This window comes from Rana temporaria, chromosome 2, assembly GCF_905171775.1.
Source record: "Rana temporaria chromosome 2, aRanTem1.1, whole genome shotgun sequence".
Taxonomy (NCBI): domain Eukaryota; kingdom Metazoa; phylum Chordata; class Amphibia; order Anura; family Ranidae; genus Rana; species Rana temporaria.
In genome coordinates this window covers 483,545,375-483,563,913 of record NC_053490.1, presented here as the reverse complement: position 1 = coordinate 483,563,913, position 18,539 = coordinate 483,545,375, and the positions used below count along the sequence as shown (strand labels likewise).

The 18,539-nt window shown below is 38.9% G+C and overlaps 1 protein-coding gene across 21 annotated transcripts in view; it reads left to right on the top strand.

Annotated features, from left to right (window-relative positions):
• Positions 1-18,539, top strand: part of ROBO2 (roundabout guidance receptor 2) — a 1,260,761-nt gene that overhangs the window by 1,202,446 nt on the left and 39,776 nt on the right. For 20 of the 21 annotated variants that reach the window (XM_040338780.1, XM_040338787.1, XM_040338771.1 and 17 more), the window contains 3 exons: positions 5,551-5,593; positions 8,436-8,563; positions 17,705-17,977. In XM_040338780.1, coding sequence (XP_040194714.1) covers positions 5,551-5,593; positions 8,436-8,563; positions 17,705-17,977 — 444 coding nt within the window. The remainder of the gene's footprint in view (positions 1-5,550; positions 5,594-8,435; positions 8,564-17,704; positions 17,978-18,539) is intronic. The other variant, XM_040338783.1, reaches the window with a different exon arrangement.

Genomic DNA, 18,539 nt, shown 5'->3' with positions numbered 1-18,539 from the left:
CTTCCCAGTTTCACTAAATGGATCCATTGCCAGATTTGAGGAAGGCTTTCCTACTCTGAGCCAGGGAAGCAGAATACAACTTTCCCCTGTGAAATAGCAAAACTGAGTAGTCATGCAGATGAGAAAGTCACCATGAGACCCTTTGCTTCATGGTCATGGGCTCTCCTGGTGACCAGAGGGATGGGCTGTGAAGAACCCTTTGAAGGTCTACTACTTTTTAATTTTATTTATTTATGTATTTAATTTATTTATTTGTTATGTTTAAGCAGGGGTCTTTTAAAAACTCTTTCTTTTAAGATGGGAGGCATTTAAAAATCACCACCTTTCAAGATGAAATAAACAAGTACTTATTTATAATTTAAAGATTTGTTAGTCAAAGTAATTTGTTTATGTTCCTGTAGCTGAACATGCTAAATCTAGAAACAGTAGATTATAAAACATATACAGTCTAACAGCCAGCATACAGCTGATTCAGTGGGAGATATAGTTCATGGTTTCTACCATGTCATTGACATAACCTGTCTTAACCCCTTCCCGACCAGCTGCGGCAGGGTGGCTCGCCTGGGCGAGCCTTCATAGCTGTACGTCAGCTCTTTAAAACTCTCTAGCAGGCAGCTGGGCACCTGTGATCGCTTGTGACACAGCGAGAACTGGGATCTGTGTGTGTAAACACACAAATACTGCTTCTGTCAGGGGGAGGAGACAGATTGTGTGGTCCTACTGAGTAGGAACAACGATCTGCCTCCTCCTCTAGTCAGCCAAGTTCCTCCCACAGTTAGAATACATCTAGGGAACACAGTTAACCCCTTGATCGCCCCCATAGTGTTAACCCCTTCCCAGTGACATTTATACAGTAATCAGTGGCTATTTTTAGCTCTGATTGCTGTATAATTGTCAGTGGTCCCAAAAAAGTGTCAAAAGTGTCCGATCTGTCCGCTGCAATGTCGCAGTCCCTATAAAAATCGCAGATCACCGCCATCACTAGTAAAAAATAATAATAATAATGCCATTAATCTATCCACTATTTTGTAGATTTTTTACCAAAAATATGTAGAAAAATACCTATCGGCCTAAACTGAGGAATAATTAATTTATTTATTTAAAATTTGGGGGATATTTATTATAGCAAAAAGTAAAGAAATATATTTTTTTCTTCAAAAGTGTCACTCTTTTTTTGTTTATAGCGCAAACAATTTAAATCGCAGAGGGGAAAAAAAGGGCATCAATTTTGTTTTTGTACAACGTCGCACAACCGCGCAATTGCCAGTTAAAACAATGCAGTGCCGTATTGCAAAAAATGGCCTGGTCATTAGGGGCCTAATCTTCCGGGGCTGAAGTGGTTAAAGAATAACAAAATCTTAATTTCTAGGTTTATTAACAAAAAAAAAAGAGATCGATAGGTTTATATATATATATATATATATATATATATATATATATATATAAAAAGATTAAAATATGATATATGATTGCGTTATGCATTAGGGAGCTCTTCTTGAAAATGTTGGGTTCTTTTTGGACCATTTTAAAGAATGCTTCAAACACACTCAGTCCATTAGGGCTCGTTGCAACTAAGGTATGGTACCCTTACATAAGCCAATCACATTTAGCACTCTGTAATACATACTATGCTAATTTCTGATTAATATGGCTTAGTTTCTGTAGCATTTTATTAAGGAAGCACACACAGAGGCTGATGGGAAAATTATTTTTATGAATCCCCTTATGCAGTTTGAATTACTTTGCCTAACAAATATATAAGTAAAAAAATGTAATATTGTAATATTAGAGTCAATGACGCTGTGCAGTCAAGAATGCCCTTTGTGATCAGAAGCAACAAATTGTGCTGTAGTCCATTAACTGAGCCCAGAAGCATAGAGAAGAATATGAATACCTAGGATAGTAGAGCTTTATGATAACAGGAAGGCACTGTCAAGCAAGAATGCATATTTTAATTGCAATGAATCCTGACAGGCCTACCCCGTATTGATTAAATACTGACTGGTTACAATGTTTTGCTTGCAGTGCTCATTCAGTCAGCAACTATCTGGATTTCATTATTACATTTTTTAATCTTCTTTTTAAGGTTTATTACAAGAATGTCTTGCATTTTAATTTAAAAAAAAAAACTATCTGCATTCCGCTTAGATTAGCTGTATTGCTGACATGATAATATCAGCTGAAAGGCAAAGCCTGGTTTGTTCTTCACATTCCACATAAACTTCTAGGCCCCTTCCTTTGTTTTTATTAATGCACCTGCATGGAACTCTTGTACTGTAAACCCTAAATTGTCTCTACCTTTGTGGCACATGTGTTGTGTGGAAATCCTCACTGTATTGTATGTTTTACCTTTATGTATTCACAATTCTGGAACTTTGCATGCACCTGTCACTTCATATGGGTCAGGTAGCCATTTTGTGTTTTGCCACAACTATATCACTAGCTTGGAATTCAAAATGGCTGCTTCCACAGTAAAACAATAATGACAGTTGCCCATATACTTTGTAGTCAGCAATTTTGTGGGTTAAAAAAAAAAATCTATGTTATAATTACTCTTGACTTTTGAGCAACTTGAGCTAGTTCCTAAAATGAATTGATAGTCTAAGGCTGCGTACACACGGTCGGTCAAAACCGATGGAAACGGACTAAAGGACCGTTTCATCGGTCCAAACCGATGGTGTGTGGGTCCCATCGGTCCGTTATGCTTCGGTCGAAAAATTTAGAACTTGCTTTAAAATTGAACCGATGAATGCCTAACCGATACTTCAAAACCAACGGTTAGTATGCAAAAGCATCGGTTACAAACCCGCGCATGCTCACAATCAAGTTGACGCATGCTTGGAAGCATTGAACTTCATTTTTCTCTGCACGTCGTTATGTTTTATGTCACCGCGTTGGACTTGATCTGTTTTCTAACTGATGGTGTGTAGGCACATCAGACCATCAGTCAGCTTCATCGGTTAACCGATGAGAACGGTCCGAATGACTGATCGTGTGTACAGGGCTTTAGAGGTTCATTTACTAAAGGAAAATATACTGTGCACTATAAGTGCAGTTTCTCTAGATCTGAGGGGAAGCTCTAAAATAAAGGGAAGTTCTGCTGATTTCTTTCATCCAATTATGTGCAAGAAAAAAATGCTGTTTTTTATTTTCCTTGCATGTGATTGAGTATTCTCTGCAAAGGGAAGCTTTACTCCATTTACTAAGCAACAAGTGCATATTATTTTTCTTTAGTAAATCAATCCCTTTGTTTTCGAGTCATTGGCCTGGCCCACAAATTGTCTGACTGCATTGTCCATTGGGAACACCTGCACTTATCCATTTGTACATTGTAATGTCCTATTAAACAATGTCTGGCTTATTCAGTAAGAATGAAGAACAATATTGTTGAAGAGGACCATACTGTAGATATCAGTCAGATGTCATTATGCTCATTATGCTGCTGTCAGCTGTATTCAAGGTTGACTACTGATTGGTTGTTATGGTTTACTCCACTTTGCACATCTTCATGCATTTTTCACTTGAAGCATAGCCAGTCAGCAATCTTGTATTCCATTTGAACACTTTGATTTTTCAAGGTAAAGCCAAAATGTATTGTTAAATTCAAAATTTCAGAATGTCCATACTTTTACTGTATGTATTGTACAATATTTACTAATGTATATATCATTTTCTGGCATATGTTATACATGGACTGATTTTGTACATGCACTATTGTTATATTTTTTAGAACATTAGCCTAGGGGCTACCTATAAGTTACCATTATCTGATTTCCCAAACAAGTATATGAATAACTGAACGAGGCCCTCTCATTTCCAAGCTTTATTAGCCTAATTGAAAGGGAACCAAAGAGAATGTGCTTCTTTTGACCCCTTGCCAGGTCTCCAATGTAACCTATCTATAAGACCTGCACCAAGGCCAATATATCTACTGCCTACTTTGTTGCACACTGTAAGACACAATACAATGAAGTTGCATTACCGGTTATACTGTACTATACCACCCCACATCTACACAGTATATATTATCACATTATCATATTATTAGGCATGCTGATGAGGCTACAGCCTTCTTTCATACTTTTCTAGCATTGTTTCTCCTAAAACAAGATCATGACTTTGTTTCTTGAATTAGCTTATAGTTTTACACCTTAGTGTTGCAACCTTTAAACAAGCATTGGCAGTGATCTCATTTATTTCCATTAACATGGATTGTAGACCTACTGTATTTGTCCGTGTTTCACATTGAAATAATTATTTTGCATGATATGAAAAGTCAAGAGGGGAGATGTGCAAATATCAATGGCCACCTATTTGTACATACTGTATCCAATGTAATGAAATGCAATGTGAAATAACTGAAGACAGTAATGAATATTGGCGAATCTCACAATCTGCACAAAAGAACACCTGCATTTTCCATTAAGCACCACAGAATAAACACAATAGATTTATGTATGAGGATGCCCTGAGAATAATTATTACTAGGCCTGCACAAGGCAGAACATTATACTTAGGCATGTAGCATTGTGTGTTCACCTTTTTCACATCTCTTCCAGTAACATATTTACTGTACATTGCTAATTTCTACAGTTATAGTTAATGACCTTTATTCCCTTCTCCAAACCTTTTAACTATGCAATTCTCTTGTAATCCCTACAACGTTTCCAAATTTTGCTTTTTTTTTTTTTTCACTCGTAGATAGTACGTATAGCAAGCCCCTGTAAGTGAAGTAATTCTTGTAGGCAAGTATTTCAGCTTGAGTTTCACTGTAGTCCATCTGATGCTAAAACAAGGAGAGATGTTTTGTGAACCATGTTTGCTATGATGGATTAATACAATACAACTGAATGGCTGAAATACGTATAGTACATTTAAAAGCGAAAATTTAATTTTAGGTTTCCTATAGTTCTGACATATAGACTTTGGTACACGGTCATGTAATGTTTGTTGAAGGCAAGGATCCCTGTTCAGAATGAGGTTGCACTATCAAGAAGTAAAGTATTTCATCCCCTCTTTTACTTTATTTATCTAACTGAACAAGACATGTACTTAAAATTAAGTTGTTCTGCATTCTGACTGATGAGACTATTTTAATTTACTATAGAGACTTCAACTTGTAGCATAAACCCTGCCTACCAGCAGCACTGATCTTCACACAAACACAAACCCAGTGCCTTATTAGATAGCAGGGCATTCTCATTTTACATGGACTTTACAGGGACTTTGCATTACATCTTCAAAGGGCATATACCCCAACTTAAAAGTACACAGCAGAGTGAAAGTAAACTAAGATGGGCACAGAAGAGGCTCTTCTGGACAAGAGAAGCAATAGAAGGAACCACTTTTACACTCCAGATAAGTTCACTTTAAGTTAACACTTGAGAATAGAATAGGTCCACATTGAGCCATTCTCATATAACAATAGAAAGAGAAAAATTATAGATATTAAAACATAATCAACAAACATATAAGTAAACAACAAATTTGTAAAGGCTTAACAGTGAAATATCACATCAGTTGACATTTCTTCTATCTTTTAATACACAGTAACATTCCAAAGAGGAGATGGAGGATTAATGAGTAATGGAAGGTAAGTTGAGTTGGAAAACTGCAAAGCAGCCTTCTAATCTTATTTCTTTGTTCTTTATTTTCCTGCCTGTAGGCCAAATTGCTTACGGCTACCATTTAGAAAACAGGTCAACTGCACTGGATGTTGCAGGCCAATTCCACCACCTCTAATGATCTCATATGTTTGGCTACACTTCAGGAAAAAGTGACACAGATGCTTTGCATTGTATCTCCCTGAAGTCTAGGAAGATAAATAAATGAGTATTATGCATTGCAAGTGATGTGTTCATTTGCAAGCAAAATGTTTATTACATTAAGTACATATTAGCAAATGAAGTTGCTGTTGTTTAAGGCTGCTTATTGGCTCATTGTAAATTGCCGCCAGTGAGCAATTACACATAATCGATCAGAGGATAAATGATTCATGAATGATGGATTGGCCATGGATTGATAGGACTGGATTCCTCTACTTTGGCTACTCAGTTGAAACTGATAAAAACCTGATAGTGCCCCCATATATCCTCATTTACATTCCTATTGCCAATATGGAGATTGCAATTAGATCTTCGTTATAACTCGCAATCTCTTATTTAATCAATATTTTAGCAAAAAGAGATTAGGCCTAATGAGAGCATGTGATGTTGCAAGAAAAGTGTCTTCTTTTTATTGCGGTTGCCTAGGAAACACAGGGTTCTCTTTGGGATTGTAAAAGAGGTTTTATTGGAAAAAAGTGCAATTATTATTATTGCTACTTTTCATTTACAGAGATGCAACTAAAAGATTTTTTCAGCTATTATGCTAATGCATGGAAAATGGCATATGATGAGTACAAAAAGAAAATCCTTAATATAGTTTAAAAGCAACACAAAAAAATGTATTGCTTCTTCAACAATGACATGACTACATTACTATATATGTTGTCTGTCTAGGAGTTTAGGTTGTTGAAGCAACCATAGGGGGTGCTGATGAACTTAACAAAGACAGATGATTCACAGGCTGTATATATGGGTATGGGCATCACTTTTTAAGGATCGAAACAAATGGTCATAGGAGGACTATTAATATGCAAACAATACTAACTTATATTGCCCACTTAGCCCCTCTAACATCCTAAAGATGGAGAGGTAAATGTTTATTCAGTTGAAAAAATTCTGTAAACGTAGACATATAATGTAGCATGAGCTTGATTTCACCATGTACACAGTAGGGATGAAATGGACAATACTGTTTGTAGGTAGAGGTGCTGCTGTCTTCAATTTATATACTTTCCCTGGATGGCTCAGCCTCCCACTTCCAACAGCACTGGACATTTAGACCAAGGTTAGGTTTTTCACAAAGTGTTGATGGACCGACAGACCCAAGATTAAGTATGATTTTAATATACCTATGGGACCCCAGAGTAGTCCAAAAAAAAAAAAGAGTGTAAAGGATGAGAGCAGCGTAAGTTTGTACCTAGCCCAATATAAATTTGTAATTCACGATAAAACATCAGAAGGTAAAGATAATGCATTTCTGGGGCTCTCAATTACTCATTATATATATTGTCTTATGCTATCTTTTCTTTTAGCCCTCTTGAGGGTCAGTTGTGAACCTTTAAAACATGCTGGGATTACCTCATGATTTTTTACCAGTGATAAACTTATACTGGACTCGTTACACACTGGTGCCACTTTCATCCTTTGCACTCATTTTACGTTTTTTTTTTACAAAAACAGATTTACATTTGCAGGCATAATGTAAAAAAAAAATAAAAAATTAAAAGCATTATACTCATCATACTTGGACATACAATCAAAATTTCACAGTGGAAATTGTGCTGAGATTAAATCATGGCCCCACAGACCTTTGGCCACAAGACCTTACCATCTCTGCGATGTGTGTTATGAAAGGGAGATCAGAAACTATAGACAGTCCAATTATTATAATTTCCAGAGCTTTCACCATGCCATGCTTGCACTCTAAATTACCCATATACACAAAGTTTTGTCAATGTTGTAGCTCCAGCCTGGACCTCTTGATATCTTTGATTGTTCAGACTACCAGTCTGTGTATGGGCACATTCATATCAATAGAAAAGTCCATGCCCAGACTTCTGGGCTAATGTGCCCAGAAGTCCCCGTGGGCTGGAATGATCAACACATTAGTCAAGTATGTCAGATAAGAAAAGAAAAACAAAAAACGTTGTGGCCTAAAAATCCTGTAGTGAAGCATAACAATGGGGCCTAACAATGGCTCTTGGTAGTGATACCAATAAATAATAATGCCAAGCTTCTCAACATTTGGTCACACACACATATGTCCAGCTCTGGACAGATTGGTTTGTGTATGGCCAGCTTGAGTCCGCAGGGACATTCCATTTTAGCAGACGGCACAATAGCTGAAATGGCTGCACTTTCAGGGGCCCTAGGCACAGCCGATAACAGCTGCTTCAGCATTGTATCTCCATGGAAACCCAGAGTTTAATGAATGAGTGGAAGAAGTTTAAATACATTTTACAGTAGTTTAATTTCAGACAGGCTTGTCTTACACTACAAAGCATAGGAAGAAAAGATCAGCTTGTGGATGACAGACACATATTTGAAATGTGAAAGGTGAAGAAAAAAGTAGCTTAAAGTCCTGGAAATGACTGTTTCAGAGAAGTCATTGTGAGCAATTGCTCCCTTGAGGTGTTCATTTATCACCGAGCCCTGTGTTAGGTTCCTCCCTCACTGATAGCTTACTCCATTTCCCAGGCAATATATTTCATTCAGATTCATCGGAGAAGCGACTGATGATTGCACTGAAGCAATTTGCATATTATTAATATATATTTTATACAGTTGCAGAGTTCTGCTGATAAATAACAATTTTTTTTTACCCTCCAGCCGTCCAGGACTTTTAAATTCCAGTGACCCCAGCTACCCTTGGCTTGCTGACTCCTGGCCAGCGTCCAGTATGCCAGTGAACAACAGTAACAATGGACCAAATGATCTAGTAAATTTTGGCTGTGCAGGTTGGTATTTTCTGTGTTTGTTCTAAAGCAAAAAAAAACACCATTCAGTGGTGAAAAAATGCCTGCATAAACAGTTAAAGTGTATTTAAACCTAAAAGTATAAATTATATCTAGTTAAATTATAACAAAGTGTCTGGCATCATGTTTCACGGTATACAGTCCTAAAGTCCAACTCTAGGTAACTTGAAAATTCTCCCTTGCAGTTGGGCTGCACCTGTACTGCAAGGGTTGACAGCTTGTTTTTACAAAGTTGCGTTTATGCAAATACATTTTTGCTAATCAGCTTCTCACCTGGAGATCCTTCCAGTAACAGCACTTCCTGTTGCAATTTTAAGCCACTGCCTAGCAATTGTTATTAGTGTCATTATTGTCACCCTACTATGCAAGCTCTAACAACGCTGCTACTAATTGTGAGGCAGCTGCTTAGCGTTGTCAGCTGCATCATAATGTGTTTTACTGGTAGGATCCCTAGGTAAAAACGTTGAGGTTCACAGAAAAATATTTACTCAAAAACTGTATACAGTGAGGCGTGATGCCAAAATTGATTTTTGTATACGCTATTAAGACAATGGTTCCTTTCTTTTGTATGCATTTATTTTTTGGATGTAAGAAAGGCTAGCATTTCACAAACTTCAGTTTTGGCCTACTGAATCCCCAAAGTCTTATACAATATATTGTCTTGGGTATTCAGACACCTGTCTTTACACGCACATAAACTTTAATGGCATCCCAGTCTTAGCCCGTAGGGTTCAATATTGAGTTGGCCCACCTTTTGCAGCCATAACAGCTTCAACTCTTCTGGGAAGGCTGTCCACAAGGTTTAGGAGTGTGTCTATAGGAATGTTGGACCATTCTTCCAGAAGAGCATTTGTGAGGTCAGGCGAGAAGGCCTGGCTCACAGTTTCCCCTCTAATTCATCCCAAAGGTGTTTTATCTGGTTGAAGTCAGGTTCCTCCACCTCAAACTCGCTCATCCTTGTCTTTATGGACCTTGCTTTGTGCACTGGTCCAAATCATTTAGGAAAGGGGGATTATGGTATGGGGTTGTTTTTCAGGGGTTGCGCTTGGCCCCTTAGTTCAAGTGAAGGGAACTCTTAAGGCGTCAGCATACCAAGACATTTCAAACAATGTTATGCTCCAAACTTTGTTGGAACAGTTTGGTAATGGCCCCTTCCTGTTCCAACATGACTGCACAAAACAAGGTCCATAAAGACATGGATGAGCGAGTTTGGGGTGGAGGAACATGACTGGCCTGCACAGAGTCCTAAGCTTAACCTGATAGAACACCTTTTGAATTCTGTAGCTAATAATTACACTTCCATGTATACATTTTGCAAGTCCATTTGGGTACATAGACTAATACTGTTCAACATCTTTTTTGATGTATGCCAGTGCTTGTGTATGTGCTGAGTTCTCTTCATGCCCAGAGAACAGAAACCAATGACCCCCAAAGAGATAATAGATTAAATTTACAAGCTAACACACCAGGATAGGTATCCTTCTTTCCAAAAAATTACAGTTATTTCCATTAAAGTCCAATACACTTTACAGTCACATACTGAAATAGAGATTATTATCTGTGTTTTTAAGCTTTGTGAATCCAGCCTTATGTCCTGTCTCCTTTCTCAAAGCATACTACCATGACACTGCAAATTAATTTACTTCACAAACATGTATGCCAGTATTATGGAACACAGGGTGCAGCAGTACCCTCCACTAAAGAGGATGTCCGCTGAAAAAAAAATATTAAAAGCCAGCAGCTACAAATACTGCAGCTGCTGACTTTTAATATTAGGACACTTACCTGTCCTGGAGTCCAGTGCCGTCCGCAGCAGAATACGAGCGATCGCTCGTCACTCTGCTGCTCCCCCCGCCATCCTCGGTGAGGGAACCAGGAAGTGAAGTGCTCCGGCTTCCCTGCCCGGTTCCCTACGGCGCATGCATGAGTTGCACTGCACCTGCTGCTTGGCTCCCGCTGTGTACTGGGAGCCGAGTGTTCCCAGCACACAACGGGGGGGGATGGGAGGTGACGTAATGCCCGCAGTCTGCCCGAGACTGTGTGGCCAGAAGTGGGTGCAAATACCTGTCTTTAGACAGGTATCTGCACCCCCCTCCTCCCTGAAAGGTGTCAAATGTGACACCGGAGGGGGGAGGGTTCCGATCAGCGGGAGTTCCACTTTAGGGTGGAGCTCCGCGTTAACTTCCTTTAAAGGTATATGTTCTCTGTGTAGTCAGTTGTCTTTCAGAAGACTATTTCTAGTCAATCACACCCCACAACATAAACCAATTGATCAAAAGTATCCCTAGAATTCTGTACATATATTGGAAGCAAACGTATATTTGTATATAGCCTGATTTATAACTTCACAACATTAAAACATACCTATTTTTTTTTTTTTTTAATAGCTGTATTAAATTTACAAGTGTTATTTAGAGTTTCACAAGCACGAGTACTGTGCATTTTAAGCCTGCCAGGGCTACATATCACTTGAGAAACTGCAATTCTGAGAGTGCTGAAAAAAGCACATTTTTAATATACTGTATAACACATATCCAATGCATATCTGTGTGCCTTTACTAGCCATTTACAGTACTCTATGTCAAAACAATGTATTATTTTGTTAGAAAAATGTATTATTTTGGAAATATTTTTTTTTAAGACAGCTGAGTATTTGTGCAGTGTTACTAAAAGCCATACTGAACACAATACAAAGCTTTGAATGTGTTGAATGTCTTTTTGTGGCCAGAATCAGTTTCAGCGATCAATGTGAATTAGTTCTGTAGCAGCTTGTGGTCCTGATCTATCCCATACGAAATCCCCAGAAATCAGAAGCCTCTATTGATCAGCACAGCAGAGTGCAACCTAATCTAATTTTTCTATAGCTCTACAAATTGTCTGATGGTGTATCAAGTGTAATATTCATTAAATTAATACATGATTAAAACCACTATAATATAAGGCATTTTTAAACAAATTAGACAAAATATTTCCGTGGATTTAAATAGCTTTTACCCTTTGGATTTAATAAAACAGCAAGTTAATTTCAATCTACATCTAATCACTGTTATTAAAGTCAGGAAAGAAAACCCAATTTACAAATAAACACTTATTAAATATAAATGTGTCAAACGTACTTCTGTGGTGACTACAATAGGTTAGAAAACTTGCATGTATCTTTTATTTCTCTATACTGCGTGTGAATATGTGTGTATATATATATACACACATACTGTATATATAAATACAGTAAAATATCTATCTATCTATCTATCTATCTATCTATCTATCTATCTATCTATCTATCTATCTATCTATCTATCTATCTATCTATCTATACCTATAGATATATAGAAAAATATCTATATCTATATCTAGATATATATCTAGATATCTAGATATCTATATATATCTATATCTATATATATATATATATATATATATATATATATATATATATATATATATATATATATATATATATATCGCTCCTGAATTAGACTACTAAACACATCCCCCTTCCCCACAGATAATGTGTAATGTTAACTGTCAAAAGAAACAGTTTTTTGTTTGAACAATGGTGGTGACTACTGCCCATATTAAACAAAGTGTATTTTAGAAATTTTTATGCAAAGAATGCTAATGCCATCATTTAACCACTTAACGCCCGCCCACTGTATATATACGTCCTGTTTTTAAAGATGGATATCTCAGTAACGGCAGCAGCTGCTACCACAACTGAGGTATCCATCTTTACAGTGGGCGGCCGTGTAAACGATAACGGCGGTCTCCGCGGCAGATTCATCGCGAGATCGCCGTTATCGGTGGCGGGAGAGGGCCCCCCCCCTCCCGCCGCTCTTCCGCGCCCTCCGCCGCCTACCGGAGCCGTCGGTAGCGGGGGAGGAGATCGGATGCTGCCAGCTCGTGTGTGAGGACTTGAGTGAGGGCAAGATGGCCCCCACCCGTCCTCATAGCTCTGCTGGGCGGAAGTGACGTCAAAACGTCAGTCCCGCCCAGCCTCTTAAAGAGACAATTTTTTTGTTGTCATTTTTTTAAATTACAAATTTTCCTCTTTTTTTTTTCTTGCTTTTAAGTCTAAATATGAGATCTGAGGTCTTTTTGACCCCAGATCTCATATTTAAGAGGACCTGTCATGCTTTTTTCTATTACAAGGGATGTTTACATTCCTTGTAATAGGAATAAAAGTGATAATTTTTTATTTATTTTTTATTTCAGTGTAAAAAATAATAAAATCAATAAAAATAAATAAGAAAACAAAATTTTTTTTTTTTTAAAGCGCCCCGTCCCAACGAGCTCGCGCGCAGAAGCGAACGCATACACGAGTAGCGCCCGCATATGAAAACGGTATTTAAACCACACAAGTGAGGTATTGCCGCGATCGTTAGAGCAAGAGCAATAATCATAGCCCTAGAGCTACTCTGTAGCTCAAAAAATGCAACCTATAGAATTTTTTAAACGTCGCCTATCGAGATTTTTAAGGGTAAAAGTTTGACGCCATGCCACGAGCGGGCGCAATTTTAAAGCATGACATGTTGGGTATCATTTTACTCGGCGTAACATTATCTTTCACAATATATAAAAAAATTGGGCCAAATTTATTGTTGTCTTATTTTTTAATTCAAAAAAGTGAATTTTTTCCAAAAAAAGTGCGCTTGTAAGACCGCTGCGCAAATACGGTGTTACAAAATGTATTGCGATGACCGTCATTTTATTCTCTAGGGTGTTAGAAAAAAATATATATAATGTTTGGGGGTTTTAAGTAATTTTCTATCAAAAAAAAATGTTTTAGTCTTGTAAACACCGAATCTGAAAAACACCTTCTGTCCTTAAGTGGTTAACAAAGAGAAATATGAGAGCTGCCATTAATGTTTTGTTAGCACAAAATAAAATAAATAACTATACTAATTGTGTATATATATATATATATATTTCCCCCACCCAGCGCTCAAGGATATACTTCTCGCCATCTAAATGTCCAAAGTTCCCCTACATGCTCCAATAGGACTACAGTAGTGTTTCTCGGCCTTGCAGGTCTCTCCGGAAAGGGAAAATCTTCAAACCCTGCTAAGAAGCAAAAAACACTGTACTTTGTGCAGAACCTTTATTAAAGCCCTGAGCCCTGAATCTGAGCAAGGGGACTTGTCCTTAAAGCGGAGTTCCACACAAAAACGTACCTTCCGCTTTTCGGAACCCTCCCCCTATCCAGTGTCACATTTGGCACCTTTCAGGGGGAGGGGGAGGGGGAGCAGACACCTGTGTAATACAGGTATTTTGCTCCCACTTCCGGGTATATATACACGAGCCATCCTTGGGTATCTGTGCCACTTCCTTTCCCCCTGTTGTCTTCTGGGAGACACAGATGTCCCAGAAGACAGCAGGGACCAGTGACATCGTGCAGCCCAATGCGCAGTAGGGAACCAGGATGCGCTTACCGAAGATGGCAGCAGTCCTGCCGTGCCCAGTACCCTGATGTGCCCAGTACCCTGATGTGCACCATATGCTGTGCCCAGTACCCTGATGTGCCCTGTGACCTGCCGTTCCCAAGTACCCTGATGTGCCCAGTACTCCGCTGTGCCCTGATGTGCCCAGCACCCTGATGTGCCCAGTGCCCTGTGCCCTGCTGTTCCCAGTACCCTGATGTGCACCATACAATATAAACTATATATATACCATATACCATATAACAAGTATCGTTACTTGTATAGTAGTATACTAACACTACACTAACACTCTACACTCAAAGTCACAATAAGTGAACACACTAACTCACTAGTAGAAAACTGAGCCCTGCTCTATCTATCTATCTCCACTCCAACAACACACTGCAAAAGCTTCCTGTGAGAAGGAACCTTTTATAGTGTGGGGTGGGACTATGAACACTGTTCTGTGCCCTAATTGGCAAAGCCTGCTTCTTCCAATTAGGGCCCTAGAATGCACTGTGCAGCATGCAGTGCATTGTGGGGCACTCAGCGGGTGTTCGCCGAAGGGGCATACAGGCGATGTTCAGGCTGAACTTTTGCCCGACCCAAATTTTTCACCCAACTCTAATAATAAGGTTCATTGAAGATTCTGCACAAGGTCGGTACACTCTCTGTTTGTTTTTTACTATACTGATTATGTTCTGCCTCAAATATCACTTTCTGGAAAAGACATATTAATAGTCAGTCTTTATGGAGAATATGGAAATTTACTAACTTGACAGGATCTACCGCCAGCTTAATAATCTACAAAGACACAGAAGTAGAGTCAAATTACAACTTACCATATACATAAGATGCTTTTCCAACTAGCTTTAAGGTAAAAAGGCAAATATTTCCATACTAATATGGATGCATGGTGAGGCTGGGAATGGCAACTAAGGGGTTGTACCAACTAACAACAAACAGGAGGATACTCAAGAACCTCGAACCATAAAGTAACACATAATAAATCAGGCTGTTGACGACATGCCAAGTATGCCAATTATAGGGGGAGATTTACTAAAAATGGTGCACACAGAATCAGGTGCAGATATGCATAATAACCAATCAGCTTCTTACTTCAGCTTCTTGAATTGAGCTTTGACATTAAAACCTAAAAAAACTGATTGGTTACTATGCATGGCTGCACCAGATTTTGTGTGCACCAGTTTATGTAAATTTCCCTCAAAGTGTAGCAAATAAGTGCAATTTCTTCTACCTTTGCTTTAGTACAGCCTTTGATGCCTTGGAACCCCCACCTATAACCTACACATTGAGAAGTATATTATTATTATACAAGATTTATTTAGCGCCAAAAGTTTGTACAGCGCTTTACATCAGGGAAGACAGTACAATCACAATACAATACAGGAGGGATCAGAGGGCCCTGCTCGTTAGAGCTTACAATCTAGAAGGGAGGGACTATTAGACCTTATTAGGATAGGTCCAGTCAACATGTGAAATGGCAGATAACTTTACTTGACTACTCAATACAGGGAAGTAATTTTCAAGCAAGACTCCCTTTAAATTGTATGCAGTGGGTCATTTCAAAATAGAAATGATAGGAAATTGTAAACTAGTGAGTGTACAACTTGTATAACAGTATACATTTGTTGTCCCCTCAAAATAATTCAACACACAGCCATTAATGTCTAAACCACTGGCAACAAAAGCGAGTACACCCCATAGTGAAAATGTCCAAATTGGGCCCAAAGCGTCATTACCACCATTTTTTTCAGCAATGCCTTAACCCTCTTGGGCATGGCATCCACCAGAGCTTTAGAGGTTGCCACTGGAGTACTCTTCCACTCCTCCATGATGACATCACTGAGCTGGCGGATGTTAGAGACCTTGCGCACCTCCACCTTTCATTTGATTATGCCCCACAGATGCTCAATAGGGTTTAAGTCTGGATACATGCTTGGCCAATCCATCACCTTTACCCTTGGCTTCTTTAGAAAGGCAGTGGTCATCTTGGAGATGTGTTTGGGGTCGTTATCATGGTGGGATACTGCCCTGTTGCCCAGTCTTCGAAGGGAGTGGATCATGTTTGCTTCAGTATGTCACAGTACATGTTGGCATTCATGGTTCCCTCAGTGAGCTGTAGCTCCCCAGTGCCAGCAGCATTAATGCAGCCCCAGACCATGACACTCCCACCACCATGCTTGACTGTAGGCAAGACATACTTGTCTTTGTACTTCTCACCTGGTTGCCGCCACACACGCTTGACACCATCTGAACCAAATATGTTTATTTTGTTCTCATCAGACCATGGTTGGCATTCATGGTTCCAGTAATCCATGTCCTTATTCTGCTTGTCTTCAGCAAACTGTTTGCAGGTTTTCTTGTGCATTATCTTTCTGGGATGACAGCCATGCAGACCAATTTGATGCAGTGTGCAGCGTATGGTCTGAGCACTGACAGGCTGACCCCCCCCACCCCTTCAACCTTTGCAGCAATGCTGACAGCACTCATATATCTATTTCCAAAGACAACTTCTGGATATGACACTGAGCCTGTGCACTCAACGTCTTTGGTTGACCATGGCGAGGCCCGTTTTGAGTGGAATCTGTCCTGTTAAACTGCTGTATGATCTTGGCCACCATGCTGCAGCTCAGTTTCATGGTCTTGACAATCTTCTTATTGCCTAGGCCATCTTTATGTAGAGCAACAATTCTTGTTTTCAGATCCTCAGAGATCAGGGTGCCATGTTGAACTTCCACTGACCAGTATGAGAGAGTGAGAACAATAACACTAAATTTAACACACCTGCTCCCCATTCACACCTGAGAGGTTGGACATTTTCACTTAGGGATTTACTCACTTCTGTTGCCAGCAGTTTAGATATGGCTGTGTGCTGTTATTTTGAGGGGACAGCACATTTACACTGTTATACAAGGTGTTCACTCGCTACTTTACATTGTAGCAAAGTGTAATTTCTTCAGTGTTGTCACATGAAAAGATATAATAAAACATTTACAAAAATGTGAGGGGCGTACTCACTTTTGTGAGAAACTGTATATATATATATATATATATATATATATATATATATACATTTACAGTATATCTTCTCTTAAAATTTGCATGTTCACGTTTGCATGTGTCTGTTTGTGTTAAGTGGATATTATTTCTTGTTTCTTGCACGCTCTGCGTCTTTTTCCATGGGCTCATGTGACAGCAAGGTATCATAAGAGGTGATTGAAGAATGCTCTTTAATGGTCAGATAGATTTACTATTTCAGTCTTACCCATTCACTAGTTTCTCATTGTTTTTTGTTGGGAGGAGGGCTGTTGATGATTCGTGGATTCATTTTCTCGTTATTTGTCAATAGGTTAGACAGCTTGACATGAAATGAGGTATAGAGAGGGTTTTTTCCTTCCCTGTAGTGAAATATTCTTAACTTCTCATTCTCCAATGAAGGTATAGTAGAAAAAAGGATAGTTTAGGGCAGTGGAACGTGAAGGACAAGTGCTAGGCATGTCACCAGTTCTTAGAGCACGGCGGTAGTTGTACATCATTCTCCCTTGGTTGGCTCACGGACTCTTGTCTCAGCTGAAATGCAAACGTACTGACTGACACATTTATTTTTCATCTTAAACCTTGATAGTTGCGTCTTCCCCATGCATCACTGATTTGTATCATTCTCCTCTGCTTAACGTAGATGTACTGCCAACAGCTCCAGGACAAGGAGACAAGTCGGCAACCATGCTGTCTGATGGAGCCATTTATAGCAGCATTGATTTTACAACTAAGTCCAGCTATAACTGCCCAGCACAGACCACACCATATGCCACTACACAGATTCTACATTCCAACAGCATCCATGAGCTGGCGGTCGACTTACCTGACCAGCAGTGGAAATCATCTGTTCAGCAGAAGTCCGAACTGACGGGATTGGGCTACTGTCTTCCTGACCAGGGCAAAGGAAATAATGGTAAATGTTTGTTTAAGCTTTTAATTAAATGCACGTGGCACCTAAATAAAACATGAAGCATTGGTTGAAATGCAAAATGTGTTCCCCTTTACTAATAAAAAGGAAATATTGCATGCATCCTTTTTTGATAAGTACAGTATAATCTTTAATTCAGAGGTCCCCAACCTTTGTCTGCTTGTGTCACACATCTAACTACCGCAAACTCTAGTAATCCACACCAAGTATGAAGAAAGAGAGGTAAAAGGTTTTGTTTCAACATTTAACAAACTATTGAGTACTGATGGTGAATGGTGAAGTCTGTTCTACCTAGATCCAGCAGATCACTCTTCTTCTATGTGCAGAAAAAAAATGTATAGGCTGCTGGAAAGCTATTTGACTTTTGTGGTAAGGTAAAGCTTCATTTTTGGAAACCCGTAGCCTAGAGCTGATAAGCAGGTTCTCCTCAGGGTAACTTGTAAAAGGGTTTCCTACATTTTTTAATTAAAAGTAGAATACCCCTTTAATCAGATGATTTTTCTTCCCTTCATGCTTGCAGAAAAATTTCAGAGAGATGAATATTGAT